The sequence below is a fragment of the Gigantopelta aegis genome, chromosome 4 (genome assembly GCF_016097555.1).
Source record: "Gigantopelta aegis isolate Gae_Host chromosome 4, Gae_host_genome, whole genome shotgun sequence".
Classification (NCBI taxonomy): domain Eukaryota; kingdom Metazoa; phylum Mollusca; class Gastropoda; order Neomphalida; family Peltospiridae; genus Gigantopelta; species Gigantopelta aegis.
This window is the reverse complement of record NC_054702.1, coordinates 92,681,356-92,700,589: the sequence shown is the minus strand read 5'-3', so window position 1 is coordinate 92,700,589 and position 19,234 is coordinate 92,681,356. Positions and strand designations below refer to the sequence as shown.

The following is a 19,234-nucleotide window of genomic DNA, read 5'->3' as shown; positions in this document are numbered from 1 at the left end:
TTTCTGGGGTGGGACGTAGCCCAGTGGTAGAGCGCTCCCTCGATGCGCAGTCGGTCTGATATCGACCTCAATCGATGGGCCCATTGGGCTATTTCTTGTTCCAGCCAGTGCACCACGACTGGTATATCAAAGGCCGTGGTATATACTACCCTCTCTGTGGGATAGTGCATACTATAGCTTAAGTAACGATACTAATCATGTATTCAATTTATATTTATCTCGATGCCCAAAGGGCGGAACATAGCCAAGTGGTAAGGCGCTCGTCTGATGCACGGTCGTTGTAGGATCGATCCTCGTCGGTGGGCCCAATCGGCTATTTCTCGTTCTAGCCAGTACACCACACCTGGTAAATCAAACGCCACGGTTTAACGACACACCAGCACCAAAAATACATCGGCTATTGGGTGTCAAACTATGGTAAATGCAAACAAATAAATCCTATCTGTGGGATGGTGCATAAAAAAATCACTTGCTACTAATTGAAAAATTTAGCGGGTTTCCTACATCTAATGTTTGACATCCTGTATTCGATTATTAATACATCAGGGTACTTTAGTAGTGTCGTTAAACAAACAACAAACTAAACACGTTACAGAAGCCTAGGAGCAGTAAGTTGCCATATAGAAAAAACGTTTTTGAAGTATAAATTACTCTTTGGGGGAAGTATATAGAATGTAAGATTTGACCACTTCTTTCTCTTGGCGGCCATTTTCATGGCCGTCGTGGATTTAAATGATGATGCAATACGTTAGCGCGAATAAATGAATTCATTTGCCCATAAAATTAATTCATTAAAATACAAATCTTTTCCTAATTGACGTAAAATGCTATAAATTACGATTTCCTTTTTCTAGCTAGTGTGCTAGTGGATTGTGATGCACTTACATAGACCATGTGTTGCCCAAAATTGGCGGCCATCTTGGATTAAACGATGTTGTGATGCCTTAATTAGCTGTGAATAGTTTATAATGAATTCCTTGGGAATGTTGCCAAGCTCATTTCAGTTTGTGTGATTACAATTAGCTATATATTGACATACACATACAGAGAAATGTTATTAAGTTTTTGGAAAAATTCCCTCTACTAAAACTCAGTTTCTGACCGTAAGCTACCCTGCAGAAGTCCATCATGCTGTTTTGAGATCTGTCGAACAATTGCGTGACGTCATTTTCCTTTGAAAGATTACAACAATCACATAGGGCTCTAATTTTTGTAGAGGGGGTTGGGGTGGGGGCAGGCTGTTTTTGACCCGAATCAAACGAAAATGCCCAAATATGGATAACACTTTTTTTTCTAATTAACATTACTGCCAAACAATTTTTGCAAAGTAATGGCTACACATGCTTACATGGATTACAACTAATTTTGTCGGTAAAATGATGGAAATAATGGTAAAAAGGCCTGTTTAGCACTTTGATCGAATATATTTGCCGTTTTCGTCTCAAATTCGAGGATTTGCTCCAGCGCTATGGGGCAGCCGGTTAGACGGTTAGAAGCGAAGTTTGGCTCCCACAACTCAAACAATGAACTTGGTATCTGTGTGCACTGAATGGGGCACATCCTACACCACAATGCGCCCTACCTGCAAAACTGAATATTATCATTATGTTTCAAAGAAATATGATATTCACGTAATTATTGTTAGACGCTTGGAAGGGACGTTTGGCTCCTACAGTATAAACAACGATCGTGCGGGACTGGTTGGGACGGGAAAAAAGACCCTCGCGTAGAGAGGTCAATGGTGTGCTAGTGGATTGTGATGCACTTACATAGACCATGTGTTGCCCAACTTAACTGACAGGTTGTGGCGCATATGCTGTCATGGATGGATGAGCTGAAGCTCAAGGGCGGAGCGCTGGCCTATAATGCACTGGATAGCAGGATCAACTGCTATCGATGGATTCGGGGTTTCACCGTCACAACCATTATTCATTATCAAAGGTAGTAATATGAAAGTACTGTCCTGTGTATGGAAAAAATACATAATTAAAACATGACTTGCTGTTTTTTGGTAGAATTAGCCATGTGTACATAGCGACAGCCCCCCCCCCCCCCCCCCCCCACCACCACCCTCTCTCTCTCTCTCTCTCTCTGTCTCTTTCTTTCTTTCTCCCTCATAAGTGTGGAAATAACAACGCGTAAATAAATAAATAAATGCATTGGCTCTGAAGTGTGGTTACACATATACCCCTTTCCTTATGGTCTGCGGTGGAATGTATACATAGATGAAGTGGGGAGGGGGCTGGCTGCCTAGCTGCTTGTTATGGGACTATTTGCAAATGCCATAGGACGTTGTACACCAGTGGTCAGTGATTACTTGGAAAAAGAGATACGTCTGGCTGGCACGTTCCTCAGACACGATTCTCATCGAGAAAACACACCAAACCTTGAATTCCAAAAGTCAAGAGGCTGTCCTGAGTTGCTGAGCACTATTCATAAGATTTCCCAACGATCAAAGCCTTTCTATTGAATAAATGTACATATAAACTTTATAAAAGTACATTCTCTTGTTTAGAATAATTTGTCCACTGTGTGTTTCTTATCGTCCTAATGTTTGTAGTGGAATACTTATTTGTTTTCCTATTGAATTGTCAAAACATAATTAATGCCTAAAGTTTTATTTCACAGTGATACTATTGGAAACTAATAGAGAACTTAAATTAGTCAATCATCGACTATTAGATTATCTAATATTTCAAACATTTGAAAATTCCGACGCAGTCTTCAGAGGTAGAGAAAATTCGTCATATTTTCAATTATATTATATGCACTTTCCCCACAGCAGGATAGCACATACGAAGGCGTTTGATACAAGTCACGGGACACTAATGGCGGCGGTAAAAGCCTTTGCTGAGGGGATCCTTTCTACAATCTAATAGAATACTCTAACCTGGCAGGAAGGTGTTTATGGTGTTTTTGATTTATTTTGTGTGATGTGTGACGAGTGATGTTTTTGTTTTGTTTTTGGGGAGGGTGTGTTGTTGTTGTTTTATTATTATTAAAACAGTATACTTAGGCAATATTAGTTTCAATAGTAGTTTCAAAGACCACCATACTTCCATTCTGTAATACATTCCACAAACCTACCTCATTTAGACCACATTAGGCTACACCATTTAAAAAGTGTTTTTCATAATAGCTGTGCTTGACTAAGGTGCTTGGGTAGGTGGATCGAGCCGTTAGGTGAACCAATTTTCTGGATGGTCTTTATGTTGGCTTACACACTGTGTTAATGCGAGCCCAAAACAATATCCTTACCTATCCTATTAGCAAGAGTAGTCCGCAATGTCAAATAACATCTTACCAACTTGTTAGGGTCTACAACATCCGTACAACACATTTTAATGAATTGACTCCTCTTAATAAGCAGAGTGGGTGTTTTTTCATAAACAGACAAATAAAAAACAATATCACCAAACACGTTTCTTGTAAATACAATTTATTAATAACCGTTTGTGGAAGAATCCATTGCTCTACAGAATACTCACTGCAACCAGTAACAGCACTTGTTATGAACACCACTATATTATTGTTTAAACAATTTGTGTTGTTTCTGCTCTTTTTTTTAATAAAAGAAAACAAAAACACGAGAAGCAATGTTTAGTCTATTGGCTCATTAAAATCAATCATGCACATTTGCCACTGAATTCCATTTATGAAAATATATTGTACATAAAGGCTACTAAAATATATTTCGTTTCCACAAGATAATACATCATTTTATGGATAGATTTTCACATTTCATGTCGATTGGTTCAGAAACAACACCAGAAAAGGACAAATTTTGAGACGATCAGTCAAAAGCCATCATGGCAATTCATGCCTAGAAGGGGCACATGCCTCTGTTGCACTTGACACCTATACAGTTTTCACCATGCACAAGGAAATACTGTTTTTTCACGTTGAAAAATAAATGTCTCAGCAATATGGGCTGTTAGATTAAAAATAAATGTTGTCTCAGCAATATGGGCTGTTAGATTAAAAATAAATGTTGTCTCAGCAATATGGGCTGTTAGATTAAAAAACAGGTTATATTATAGTTCTGATCAGTAACTGGAATATCATCATGTATTTGTTCACCAACAAAGTTACGTGTTTTCGGAAATTTATTTATTTTGTTACATAGTATTACAGTTATATCTTATTTATTTATTTTTAACCATAAAAATATATAATTATAAACGTCTCCTCAAAATGGATTGCATAATAATTATTTTACTTTACCATTTCTTTCACATATAATTCATTTGAAACGGTCAACTGAGTTGAATAGCTTGTGCTATATATATATAGATAGAGAGAGAGAGAGAGAGAGAGAGAGAGAGAGAGAGAGAGAGAGAGAGAGAGAGAGAGAGAGAGAGAGAGAGAGAGAGAGAGAGAGAGAGAGAGAGAGAGAGAGAGAGAGAGAGAGAGAGAGAGAGAGAGAGAGAGAGAGAGAGAGAGAGAGAGATAGAGAGAGAGATATAGAGAGAGGGGGGTTATTACCAACTGTAAAACAAATTGTATTATCGAGCATAATACATTATTTTTATTCCTAATATATGATACTGACGATACCGAAATACACGAGGGTAATAATCTCTTTATCATATAATCTCAAGCTTAATACAACGTGTTTTTGTAAACTGTACACGCAACTTTAATTCCAATCCGCCATTAATAGATATTCAAATGACGTAAGAATATGTGGCGCGGTGTATTTTTGAATGGAAATGACGTCAAACTCGAATGACGTCATTTTGGATGTCCTTACATCAAACAAACTAGGGCTTAACGTTTTTTTTTGTTTTCTAACGCTGGACAGCTTTAAGTGTCAAATTGCCATTGAAATGTTTTTATTCGATGACTATGAATGCATACGTCAATTATGGAGTGTCACACAAGTACATTTGCTTAAATGTCAATAAACCTCGTGCTGTGACCTCGATTAATTTACATCTAATTTGCAAAGTTATCAAATTCTTAAAGTATGTGATCTTAAAAATATCACATACTTTGATTGCACTGAAAATGTAAGATATTATATGATAAATATATACAGTCAAACCTGTCCTAGCGGCCACCTGCATTCAGCGGTCACCTGCCTTAAGCGGCCACTTTTATCTATTCCCTTGTGTGACCGCTTAAGAAGGTTTGACTGTATATCATATGTATCAAAATATATTTTTGAAATTAATAAAAAAATATATTCCAATTAAAATGTAATGTTGAATTACAAGCTGATATAACATGGATTATGTCATTTTATGGAAATTTATATATAAATTTATATTCGTGCAAAATACAAAATCACCACCACATATGTTAATATTCTATTATCCTATGTGGTTATAGGCAAAACAAAACCCCTGAATATAACCTATATAACCACAAAATCAATCATGTAAGCCACATAAAACTCCACTGACACCAGTAGTGTATATACTATGGAGTCTATTCATATACAGACCACACAAAAAGTATGGCTAAAACACAATTACACTGATATGTTTTCTAAATAATGGAAACCCTAAAACCCTATACTGTCTACATCTACATCCCTGACAGCCGCAGAAACAATTTAAAAGCAACACATTTAAAATTCTCAATATCAACGTTGACAGAATGTTCATAAATCCCGACTAGTATACCACTTGTGCGCTTAGTCTTGATCACTGTGGACTTACAAATCCACAAACCATGGCCTGTAAGAACCTTTCTGTGCAGATGGAAACTAAAATAAAGACAGAAATTCATAAATATAATAGATGAGAATTTATTGTTTAACGACACCACTAGAGCACATTGATTAATTAATCCATGGCTGTTGGATGTCAAAAATTTGATAATTCTGAGAAAATCTGCTACATTTTTTCTTAAAGCAGTAAGGGATCTTGTATATGCACTTTCCCAGAGACAGAAAAGCACATACCACGGGAAATGAAACAGATGTCATGAAGAAGAAGAAGGTAAATGGGAACAGCCTTCAAATAGCTACAAGTAAAATGGTACATTATCAACTTAAGGTTTCGAAAGAAATTTTAAAATCAAAAGCTTAAAATCATGAAGACAGCGGAAACCTATGGTCTCCACATATAGACTACCTCTACCGACAACCAGTAAGACTTTCAGTGTAAATGAAAATACTGCACACAGCCAGATGGAAAAGAATGTTTAATGTGCCTCAGCATATACGTTTTAAATTGTTTGGTCTATTTGATGTAGACCTAACATTTTGTTCAGGCAACACTAGTTCAAGCAGGTACGTTTATTTAGGCAAGTGAAGTTTCTAAGGGGGGAGGGGGGGTGGGGGTCGAGCTATGTTCCACCAGAAAATATATGTACATAAAGAAACCAATTTGCTTCATTGGGTGGTTTCGACCAGAGAACGCCCCTGCACACTAGCCTCTCTAGGTTAGTCTTCGTTGTGAGTAAAATAAATGCGAGCTAAAGATAATGAAATGGTGATAGGTGAGCAATCATGTGAAATTTCAGTTAAAATCTGCTTTAAATTTTATTGCAAGGCCATCAATTTGTCACTCTCATAAAACTTGGTGAGTGTGGAGGGGAACACAAATGATGCATGTTTTTGACAAAAACTGTAGATAGACACCAACTGATACCACATAGGTTACTTCTACCAAATATCATTAAAGACTGTAATATAAATTAACATGTGTCACACAATTGTAGACAATACAATATACCTGTTTAGAAAACCTGTCTTGACATGCCATTCTGATTTTGTCTGGTGTAGCTGGACTGTCGATCCTAAAGTAGCCAGTTATTCCCTCATCAGCTCGGGCAGATGATATGGCATCTTTGATGGCGAAGAAGACTGATGCTCCCAAGAATAGTGGAGGTTCACCAATTCCCTAAACAAGACAATGTTATAATTCTGCATCATAGTTATATTGGATGTTAAACAAGCTTGAACTTAACATTAGATTATTGTCTCAAATAAAATAATTTTAACTGTCATAAGGGAATTAGATATGCTGGACATGATAACAAGTTTAATATCATTTTCCTTGTTTGATGTCTGGCATCTTACTTATTTTTCATACAAATGGAATTGAAATACAAAACATTTAGATATGAGTGGAAAATGCTTTCATAGTGCAGAAAATCTTATTTCAAAGATAAAATATTTCATAGATGCCAGGTATATTTCCCAGTTCAACATACCTTAGAAGAGAAAACTGCTTCATCATTGCGACTTCCTTTCAGAAGATGAACGTTCATCTCCACGGGAACATTCCTGAATGATGGAATTTTGTAAGTACTCGGACCTTGTGTTAGAAGAATACCATCTGGGTTGATTTTATAATGCTCCAAACAAAACAACCCGTATCCCTAAACAAAATAAAATGCTCAATTATAATATTAATATGCTGAATAAGATAATTAATGTTTATTTAACGTTTTTAAAAACAACAGTTAAAATATAGTTCAGACACAAATACAGGGGTTTGTGAAGGGTGGGTTTTTTTTCCGTTGACATCCACACAAAAGGAGTGGTTGCCCTTCGGCACTATCCTGGATCCATGTCTGTACTACATATTAAAGTTTAAGCTGTCATGCATCAAAAATGAACTGAAGTTGTATTCAACAAATAAAGTTTGCATGTATTTATAATAATTTCACAGAAACATAATTTTTTTTTTTATCAAAGCATAAAATGTCATTGTACTGTTGGGTTGTACAATATAATTTGAATGAACAGTGTTTGTGCAGCTTAGGTACTTTGTAAATACAATGTAATTCATTCTGGTATCCATATTCCATGGTTAAAACACAATACCTGTGTGAAAGCTCCTTCAATCTGACCAATATCAACTGCAGGATTCAGACTCCTTCCAACATCCATCACAATGTCAGTACGAAGAACCTGAAATATATCTTAGTATGCTTATACCATATACTATTGTACTAAAGGAAGTGTTGTTGAAATATAAAATAAATGTTTTATTTGGGCTAGTAACCTTTCAAAAGCTACTCGATATAACGTCAATGTCAATTTGTTTTTGCAGTCAATGGTCTATGGATCTACATAATATTTATAAGCAACGAGTCACATAAATCTCACTTCCAATTTCCATGTAACTTCCAGTATTGTGTAACAATCTTACTTCTATGATAAAAACGCCATGTTACAGGCACTAGCCGACCAATTCTAATGGTGCACACAACCGTCTCTCCATACTGTAATTATCTAGGATACATTTCTTTTGTTTAGTTTTCAAATTCCAATTGCCTTTAGGTAAGGATATTAACAACCATCATTATGATAATTGATATGTACTATTAAATAGAATATAAAGATCTCCTGACTGAATATATTCTATAATTATGTATAGTGTGTATGACGTGTAGATAGTATTATCTGTAATGTCATACCTCATGTTCTCCAGTTAGGCAGTCAAGTTCCACTTCAGTAACAGCTGCTCCACACACCCAATAGGGAAATAACTTTCCACCATTTTCTTTGTCCCATTTAAGTGATCGACTATAAAGTAAAATGTAAAATTGAGTACTAGCAGGCTAAATAATCAATATAACACCTCGTCAATTAGCTTTAGAAAATAAAAAAAATATTTTTTAATAAGTTGTACAGGATAATTTATGTTAAATGAATAAATTACGGTATAAATTCAAATAATTTGAATGATAAACACATACTTATAAAAGCCTGATGCTGATAGCTGAATGCAGTCCATATATGCTGCACCTACCTGCAAATAGTATAAAAGGTTTCAGTTTATTATAATATTATGGTACAGAAAAAAGAAAAGGAATGTATGAGACATCCAAACTTGAACACGTTGTTTTAGCAGTATCATACGGTCATAGTTTTAACGATGGACAATTCCTTAAAAACACCCATATGAACTAAACCACTTACTACATGCATCACACTGAGATTATATGAATTTGAGACATAAATATTATGATAATATGGATTAGAGAAATAAATTTAAAAATATAAAACAAACTTAATATAGATGACTTACCCAGCTTTCCCACGTTCCGTTTGGGTTGGACTTCATGTAAGGCTCAAGACGTTTACACAGAATCTCACAAGCATTCTGAAATAAGAACCGTATTCAAAATATATGAAAACAAAAGCAGAATTTATGTCAATATTTAATTACACCATCACACAAAACAGGCTTGTGCTATGGAAATTGTACAGAGGGAGTGTAGACCATACCTATAGCAAACAAAGTTTGTAGTGGTTACATAGTGGATCAACTGTAATTGTTTTGTTTGTTAAATCTTGAAGTCAGCAAACATTACATTTTGAGAGTCCTGTGTTTTAAACAGGTAAAAAGGTCAAAATGGGGCAGCAACTTCAGATGAGTTTTCCTGGATAACCAAACATGTCGTATACAAGTTACCTTCACAGCACCACCATAAATGTCGGAACTGCTGCTCGCGGCTGAGGGTGACGTATTGGGGATCTTGTCTGTGGTGGTGTCGTTGATGAACACTTTGTCACGAGGGATCTTCAGCACATGACTGGCAATCTGAAAATACACGAATGTACTAAGACCCGATAGTGTCGAACTATATACATGCACGTGTGTGTTGCAGATACCTTCATGAAAAATACATATCTGTTATAAATATATTGCAAACACAGCTCTGAAGTTTGTTGTTTTGTTTAACCCTCGTCAGTACGCAGTTTCCAGAAGATACTAATCCACCTGGACCCCACCACTAGTTTGTTGTTTTGTTTAACCCTCGTCAGTACGCAGTTTCCAGAAGATACTAATCCACCTGGACCCCACCACTAGTTTGTTGTTTTGTTTAACCCCCGTCAGTACGCAGTTTCCAGAAGATACTAATCCACCTGGACCCCACCACTAGTTAGACCTTTCTGGTTTCTATTCATGATACTTTTGAATCCTCAGAATATACTGATATGATTATATATGATATATGATTATATGATATACACAAACAAAATAATGGTATTCTTGTAAAATTATTTTAATTGATTGAGTAGTCAGAATTATGTGTTCTCCTAATTAACAGGGCCGTAGCTAGCGGGAAAAAATTAGAAACTTAAAGACAATTTTCTTAACCGTTTAAGGAGTTTTAGACTATTAACTACTCAGTTGCCCCCCCCCCCCCCCCCCCCCAACAAAAAATCCTAGCTACGGCCCTGATTGAACAATGGAAATATTGAAAAATAATATAGCAATGTTGTGCCATATTTTAGTCACAGAGATTGGTATAATAGTGTGTTGATAAAAAAATGACATTGATATAATATTGTTGAATATTATAACTATACATATAATATTGCATTCTGCACTCAATCGTCCTTGGGTCCGTGCAGACTCCAATCACAACTTTCATATACAGTTCCTATGGCTGTTCCCAGTCAAATAATGTTTAGTCCTGGTGATAGCATGTGTGGATGTGACAACTACATAAAAAAGACAGGAAACAATAACCGACTGATCAGAGAATATCACAATATCCGCATGGATCTCTAATGCACTGATGAGCATTAACAACACCACTAGAGTACCATGATTGGCTACTGGATGTCAAACTTTTGGTAATGTTTGACACGAAGTCTTAGAGGAAACCTTCTACAGTTTCCCATTAGCAGCAATGGATATTTTATATGCCCTTACCCAGAGACAGGACAGCACACACTGCAACCTTTGATATACCAGTCGTGGGTGACTGAGCCCAGATTTCCGAAGATATCTTAACGCTATGATATCGCGAAACCGTTATAGGCTATGACATGTGTCGTTTGACGTCACAGCTTATGACGGTTTTACGATATCGTAGCGTTAAGATATCCTCGAAAATATGTAGCCTGGTTGGGATGGGAGGAAACCCAATCAGAGATGGTTTGAACACATCTCTAATTTCGAAAGTTTGATAACAATGTACTGAAGTGATTTTACCAATTGCAAGCTGCGGCTGCAACAGACACGTAGATGGAATGCATGCATGTATAACATTCAGTGTATACGAGTCTTGTTTGAAGTGGAACAGAATATCTAATATTTAATCAAAGTATATAATGATGAATTCATAATTCACAAAAGGATACCTGTATCATCTTTATATGCAGGCCTTGTCCCATTTCAACTCCTCCATGTGTCACAAGAACCGACCCATCTAGATAGATGTGAACCAGTGCACTACCCTGACACAAAGTATTAAGAACACAATTAATAAAGAAAATATTGTAATTTTTTTTTTTTTTTTTTAAATGCAAAAAAGCAGCGTACAAACCACAAAACAACTGTTATATTCATAACTGTATTCTTATGCAAAATAGACGAAGTTTGAATTTTACAAAATTGTTTGGAGATATTTGCACTAACCATTTAATCTGAATGACAAAACTGTATTCCGAGATAAAAATCGTATATCTGCACAACACAGAGTCGAAATGACGTTTTAGGCAAAGTCGTGATTGCTCCCGTGACCCCATATCAGGCACTTGTCCTTTGGAGGCCCGACACTCCCCTAAGAGATTCGTAACAAGATGTTTTATCAGTCCTGCACAGCCTGTAGGATGACTGCCACCTCAGAATGAATGAATGAATGTTTAACGACACCCCAGCATGGAAAATAGAGCTCGATCATTAGAATAAACACAGCTCTGATGGCATGCACTCATGAATCACTGTAAAATCAGTGATGACAGATGTCCTCGAACGATGAGCATATCCTTCCCCACCGGTCAGCTATAAACTTAGTTTCAATGATCTAGGACCTATAGTTTTTAAGAAACTGACATAAACACATACCCATAACACTGGAGTTGACGCTGCATCGCCATAAGAAATAAAATACCTATATATCATATTTGGACTCCATAAAGGCGAAACAAAATAAACATAAATTTGTGATGCATTGCTTGAAAAAGAGGGACAGTGATAATGTTCATGTGTGTAATGTTTGTGTTCAGTGAACACATTATTGATCTTCTAACTTATTGTTAAACCTTTAAACAAGTTGTTCTATTACACTTGTTTTCTCACTATTTCTACAACAAAAACAATGCGCCTCCCACAATGAAAGTCATACAGTCACCCTTGAAATGTATTAATGAATAAGAATATACAAAAAAGTACCTGATTAAGAAAATTGGCCTCAGATTCATAGCCAATTCCATATAAGACGGGTATGAGACTTAAACCATGCTTTACCCATCTGCTGTTCCTAAATAAAAAGTATTGAAAAAAGATAAATTAAATAAATCCTGTCTTTTCATATCTTTTGCGAAATCATATCCAGGTAAAATTTATTACAAATGATTTATGTTTAGAAATGTTCCTGTAAAAAATTTTAAGTGTTTTTGCCATCCAAATCCAAATATAGCACATGTACCGTAAACCAGACAGTACCTCCTTATATAAAATTTACATACATTTATGGTTCATAAATTTAAAGGTGTATGCTCAAAATACATGAATACACTATATCCTGTTTTACATTGATTTGTGATAAATAACTACAGATTAGTTCAATATAATCAGCACATAATTAACTCACAAATATCAAAATTGTAATGCGCTGCCACTCAGTGTAAACAGTAGTTTCTCTAAGAATCTTTGATTGAAAATGTAAGTTATATAGAAAATCTTTATTCATGAGTATCAACCAGCCAATCATTTATCAACATGGAGACATGATTCAAACTGAAACTGTCACGCCACATGGTAATATGTCAGTCATGCTTATTAGATTTCCCATTACACAAACTTTATAAAAAATGAAAATATTTGGTTGTAATTGTTTATGGGCATGTAATTCAAGTTATAATTTGTACATTCCGTAACAAAAACTAATAAACTATTTTTGGTCAATACGCAGCTTGAAGACTGACCTTTCAACAGACACCACCATTCCTTCACAGTGCTTATACCCAATTACGGTTCAAACACATATTAGGTGTTAGAGCTGTCTGTCCTGGACAATAGGTTAACTTGGTTACCCGCCAGTGGTTAGTGAGAGAGAAATTGGTGTAGTGGCCTTACCCAGTACCTACCAACCTTAAGTCCGATGGCTTAACCACTACACCACCGAGACGGGTGCACAAACCACCAATGACACTGAACACTTATAATTAATACCTATTGAATTCATCCACCGTTTTCTTCCTGGATTCATAATTAGACTTCTCTTGCACCTCTTGCCATATGCGAGTCAGGTTAGATCCTTCAAGTGGTTGTTTAAAGAATTTCATATCACTGTCTTTGTACATGTTGAGTTCTCGAATCTGCACAATATAACAATGGCATTAGTGACCCATCTTATATATGTATGTATGTATTGATGTATGAATATCTATATATTGTATGTATGTCGAGGTTGACTGTTACATACATAGATATTAACGCACTGGCGCAGGTGATAATAATGTATGTATGTATGTATGCATGCAAAGACGCACGGACGCACACACACACACATACATATGCATGCCACTGATACCAGTTTCTGTAGATATGTAGTTGTCATGACTGTACATTATGTGAGTGGAGAACACAGGGGGAAATTGGAACCCGACAAAAATATGATGAAAAAAGTCCTCTTTAGTTCTAAAGTGCCCTTGACATCTACCAGAAACAATATTAGCGCTAAAGTCACCTTAAGTGAATAACTAATACATGCTTTAGAATGATCTTAGCGGTACGATCGCTGCGTAGAAAAGGTCCCAGTGGACCACCATCCATTACCAGGCCCATAGAACAGGCGACCAAGGAAGCCTGTGTTAACACTCGAGGACGAATATTTTATATTGTTTTATGTCCTACTCTATATAAATGAAGATAAACATCTGACTTATACTAGAGACAATGCCCACTGTGCCTAGAGACTGTGCCCCTCCATTTCAAATATCATTCCTATATATGGGCTTGATGACTGTGCATTTAATTTTTGTTTAGCGCCTCATTTATTTTAGGCTTGGTATGGCCCAGATTGTACCTCTTTGGTTGGTTTTCCCAAGAAATCTGCAACGTGGGTTATCCAAGTCTCTACAATGAAGTACGACTGAGGTCCACCGAATGCCCGGAATGCTGTGTTTGTTGATATGTTTGTCTTACACAGGCATCCAGTGGCCCTGATGTTTGGAATGTTATAAGCATTTTCACAATGACTAAGAGCCCTCGTCATCACCTGCAAATTAAAACAAATATGGCACTAGTGAATAAAACAATTTATGGAATAATCGTTGTCTTGCAAAGATGTTTATTTAATAAAAATTATGAATTTTCTTTTATCCCATCTACCCATCCTATAAAATGTTTTACTAATACAAAATACAAATACGATTATAGACTTAATAAACTTGTTTGGTTTTATTGTGAATGGTTTTACTGTCTATATATGATAAGCAAATTTCAATAAAACATTCAACAGCTAAATATTTTATTATGTGTTTGGTATATATATCAAGGGCCACAGAGTATACTGGAAAGTGGGGGACAGTGTTAGTGTGATGGCCTAAGAGTACAGTGTTAGTGTGATGGCCTAAGAGTACATTGTTAGTGTGATGGCCTAAGAGTACATTGTTAGTGTGATGGCCTAAGAGTACAGTGTCAGTGTGATGGCCTAAGAGTGAGAAAAGTGTGAATTTCAGGTGTTAAAATACAGCATTTCCAGCCTTGTGAGCACAATAACAGGAAACAAGGTGGAATCGGCCCCTGCAGCCTTTCCACCCCTGTTCCGCAGTACATGTATATATTTAATATATTACATGTGAATTCTGCAGTGGTGTTCCGTCATGAGGTACCAATTTACACAAAACTGTATTTTACTGTGACTTCGATTGTAATAAGACCCAAAAGAAAGAAAACAGAAGTTGGTAATCTATTTTAATGCTTAAATATTACAAATTTGCTTAAGATTAGAAAATGATTATAAGATATTGTGCTACACGAATCCCATTAAAAGGACACAATTGACCTCTTTGAATTATTCCTCGACAGCTGAGCTAGTGATTGTCAGAAGAATTCTGTTTCAAACCTCCTCAGTGGAGGGTGACGTCATCGCTGCATACCTGTAGTAAACCTCAATGGAAATCACTGCGACATTTCAAGAGATGGTGGATTAGTGACATTTGTTCAACTGACAACATTATATTTTATATTTATTTCTCGTTACTCACTGATCGAGATAGGTCGGTAGCCTTTCCAGAATTCAAGTACATCTGAACATCGAGGGAAATAATCTTGCCCTCAGATGTGAATCCCACCTGTTAAGAAATAAACTATGTTTTGGTGATAATAGCAAAATGATCTCATTCATAATACAACGTAATACCAACCTATGACTAATACAAACACCACACTACCAACTGATTGTGTATATAACTGAATAACTGAAATGTATTCTTTAATTATGTAATACATAATATATACAGCTTTGCTGAAAATGAATCTCAGTAAAGGTTATCGCAGTAACACAATATGTAAATAACCAAATTATTCTTCAATCCAATATGGAAATTGACTGTATTTGTCAGATAATTTTAGAATGCATAGATAATACACAACGTGGAATGTAACATACCTTGTATTTTGCAAGGAAAGGGTTTCTGGTTCCTGTAATAATCATATCTTCATCCCTGTCCAAATCAGTACGTATCGGACTATTCAGTCTGAAAAACAACAGACAAAATACTAGAGTATATTTGAAGTTGAAGTTATTCAGAATAAATGAAACTTTTCTTTTTTTCTTATTTATTTTCCTTTTAATGTATCAAATTCCACCCAACTTCCCAAGCGATTCATTTCTACAGGCTGCACCACCAGGGTGGATTAATTTTCAGCAAAACGTCTTGCCTCTCTATCTTTATTCCTGTTCATGTTTAGTCAACCAATGTAAATAAATGTCCAGCTAACCAGCCAATTCTTTTCAAATTGGCCTATTAATAAAAAAAAGGCTGTTAAAGTTGAGCCTTTGTTGTTGTTGGATTTTTCACTATGTAATATTATAAAAAAATCATAGGTTATCGTGTCTTAAATCCTTCTCTTCTTAAGGCTTTTATATAGGACTCTAAATCTTAAAACGTATATATAGTCCAATGCAGTTTAATTTTGGTAGCCCATCTAAATTGTCAAATTTCCCAAAGACCTTTTTGGTCGAGTAATCTATTTACATGTTTCGGTTCAAATTGTGGTTTAGACATGATTTTAAATTGCAACATACAAACAGATATTCCAAATTCCACCCATTTACTTCTCCCACACCCTCCATTTCTGGAAAGAGTCACTGGTGCAGTCAATGGTCATGTCAGGGATGGACATTCCTGAACCTTCAGTAGACAGGGATATGTAAATAGAGTCTCCCCCTCCAAGTGTAGAACTCCTATCTTGGAGATAACTACCTGGTGAAGTCAGAGGTTGTGACCATGACAGGCATGCTTGAACAATTATCTGACGACATTACACACATCCATACCCACAGTGTAGAACTCTGTAACCCACCGTATACAAAAAGCCACGACTTACTTAACAGCTGCTACTGCTGCAGGCAATGCCGTTGAGACTGGTCTAATCTCCTTTCCACCAAACGCTCCTCCTGCAAAAACATTAATTTAAGTTCTAGTCAGGTTGAAACAATGTTACAACCATTCTAAGGGAAGCACCAATTTTCCTAATCGAGTACCATAAAAACGACACTGTTGAATGCAATAAACTGAAGATGAACAAGATATAAAACAGACCCTATTAATATAAAACGGCTACTTACCTCCCTTGTAGTGACTGATTATTACAGTCAGGATGTTTATGTACAAATACACAAACTATGCCAACAACATTATGGTCTCAATAAAACACGAATTTAAATATTGGTTTATACCACTCATGACTATGGTAGTGACACATGCTGGTAGGACTCACCAATCCTCTTCACTTTCACAACAACACGGTTGGCATTAACACCAAGAGCTCTTGCTACTTGAAGCTGAAATAAAATAAAACCAAATACTAAGTAAAGCTAAAGCATTAACTGTAGGCAATGGAGCATCAGCTAAATATTTTAGGTGCTAGGCTATTGCAATGGCTAATTCGTGTGTTAATACACCATTTCGATGCATAAAGATTTGGGGTAAGGCCCTCATGCTGTATTATGCTGTATCAAAAGTTCGTTTATGAGAGCTATAAGCACAACTGGACCCCTGCATGTCCACCATTTCAAGTTAACTGGTGCAAAACATCACCTTCATGGGTTTTTTCAAAACTAAAGTCTATTGTATTCTTTTGATATTGACATCATCAGTTTGTCACCAGAAAGCCTTCAAAGTCGCCAACAACTTATTATTTTATTTATACACATTAGGCTTTTTTTTAGCAATAAAGACAAAATCATGCTCCAAATTACAAAATCATGCCAATATCTTTTGCTTGTAAAATAGCAGAATATCGGACATCACAGTGATTGCAAATATAGCTTTCTAACTAGAAAGGAACACTCAGTAAACAGAATGCGTCTATCTCTGACAGGGCGGGATTTACTCAGTCAGTTGAGCTCTCGCTTGAGGTGCTTGGAGCCATTCAACTGATAGGGGTTGTTTTTCTCGTTCCAGCCAGTACACCAAAACTGGTTAAAAACCTTGGTATGTGCTTTCCTGCCTGTGGGAAAGTGCATATAAAAGATCTTTTGCTGCATTAGGAAAAATGTAGTAGGTTTCCTCTGATGACTACGTGTCGGAATTATGAAATGTTTGACATCCAACAGCCGATGATTAATTAATCAATATGCTCTAGTGCTGTTGTTAAACAAAACAAACTTTTAATTATCTCTGACAACAAGTGGCAGACTATTTTTCCTGTCTGCCCCATTGTATTTAATACATGACAATTATCAAGGGTGGGTCCAAGGGACAGGACCAGGGGGAACTTGCCCCCCCCCCCCCCCAAAAAAAAATAAATAATAATAATAATAACATAAAGTGCCACCTTTAACAAAAATTGTTTACAATTTTCACAGAAGTTCCCTTCTGAGGGAGTTGGTCCATGTGCCCTTTTGCACTTAGTAGCTTCCTTAAAATATTTTCTGTGTCTGCCCTTGATTATAAACACTTCTATATTTGTTATTATGGGCATTATGGTGGATTTATACCAGCTATGTCAATCACATATCGCAGCTCAAATATTCTTTATCCCATGCATACACACCTGCATATCGGTAGCTGCCTGTGTGCTTGCGTAAAGCTCCACACAACCATCTTCATTCTGTGGAATCACTCTGTGTGTAATCGTCTCCAGGTAAAAATGTTCCTGTGCACCTACTCGGACTTCCCCCTCGATCACGTGGTCGGACTTGGCAAAACCAGCCTCTGTGTCACCTCGTCCCATAGACCTTGATTCACCATCAAAAGAGTTATTTGCAATGGCCTCCTGTAGCAATAATATGTAAAGTTGTTTAGTATATTATGTAAGATAATGAAAACAATTTTACTTAATTATGGATTCTGTTCTTATGTGTATGGTGTAATAACATTAACATCAACATACTGTTAACATATACCAAGGACTGACTTTGGGCATTAAGGTAAAAACTGTCAGTGGCTTATTGGGGTTTTCTGGGGTGGGTGGTTGTTGGTGTGGTTGTTGGGGTCTTTTTTGGCGTTAAAGCCGCAGACCCTAGTTTCAACCCGTAAAAGTGGACATTAAGTTTGGTTTTGTTACAAACATGTAACACATTGGATAACGTTACAAGAGAGTGAAACAAGAGTCTGTGAAGTTGAAACGGTGAAATACCGTTAAAAATGTACTAAAACTCGACTCCATAACTGTTACTTCTCAAACGCACGTGCGTTTTTAAAAATATAAAAAATACATACTTCAGTTATACGGAAATGGATAATCTAAACAATAAAATATAAGTAACGTTTGATTTCAGTGATCATAAACGACTCTAATAGTGAAAACTATGCCATAGTGTTTAAAAACTAGGGTCTGTCTCTTTAACCCAACCATCAAGAAATGGTCCTAATGGTTTATTTTCCTTAAATCATTTCACACAAACAAATAAATCCAGCATTTTTAATAATAAAATTAGAATAAATAAATGTTATCTAACTGGATTTTTAGGTAACATTAAACCATGATCACCTGGTATAGAGTTAATGGTTAATATTCTCAATGAACTGAGAGAGGAAATAACACTGCCGAAATGCATTGTATACCGTAACCAACAGACATAAAATTAGTCTCATTTGTTACTTGCACAATAAAGTTGTATAGTGAAAAATGAA

At 36.1% G+C, this 19,234-nt stretch overlaps 1 protein-coding gene and 1 long non-coding RNA gene across 3 annotated transcripts in view; one reads left to right on the top strand and one right to left on the bottom strand.

Moving 5' to 3' along the window:
* Nucleotides 1–850: 850 nt before the first annotated feature.
* On the top strand, nt 851–9,985 carry LOC121371432. Of its 2 annotated transcripts, none has more exons than XR_005957796.1 (4): nt 851–1,941; nt 2,783–2,901; nt 7,138–7,257; nt 9,307–9,985. It is a non-coding gene; the product is annotated as an uncharacterized LOC121371432 (long non-coding RNA). The 2 variants fall into 2 exon arrangements; XR_005957797.1 differs by having other exon boundaries at nt 852–1,941; nt 7,210–7,257.
* Nucleotides 5,090–19,234, bottom strand: part of LOC121371431 (xanthine dehydrogenase/oxidase-like) — a 38,760-nt gene continuing 24,615 nt past the window's right edge. Inside the window, exons 19-35 of the mRNA XM_041497313.1 lie at nt 18,153–18,374; nt 16,875–16,938; nt 16,482–16,551; nt 15,541–15,628; nt 15,137–15,223; nt 13,954–14,145; nt 13,098–13,243; nt 12,096–12,183; nt 11,063–11,158; nt 9,381–9,509; nt 8,994–9,068; nt 8,662–8,714; nt 8,380–8,488; nt 7,784–7,870; nt 7,168–7,335; nt 6,687–6,854; nt 5,090–5,713 (exon numbers count right to left, since the gene is read on the bottom strand). Coding sequence (XP_041353247.1) covers nt 5,663–5,713; nt 6,687–6,854; nt 7,168–7,335; nt 7,784–7,870; nt 8,380–8,488; nt 8,662–8,714; nt 8,994–9,068; nt 9,381–9,509; nt 11,063–11,158; nt 12,096–12,183; nt 13,098–13,243; nt 13,954–14,145; nt 15,137–15,223; nt 15,541–15,628; nt 16,482–16,551; nt 16,875–16,938; nt 18,153–18,374 — 1,893 coding nt within the window. The 3' untranslated portion in view covers nt 5,090–5,662. The remainder of the gene's footprint in view (nt 5,714–6,686; nt 6,855–7,167; nt 7,336–7,783; nt 7,871–8,379; nt 8,489–8,661; nt 8,715–8,993; nt 9,069–9,380; nt 9,510–11,062; nt 11,159–12,095; nt 12,184–13,097; nt 13,244–13,953; nt 14,146–15,136; nt 15,224–15,540; nt 15,629–16,481; nt 16,552–16,874; nt 16,939–18,152; nt 18,375–19,234) is intronic.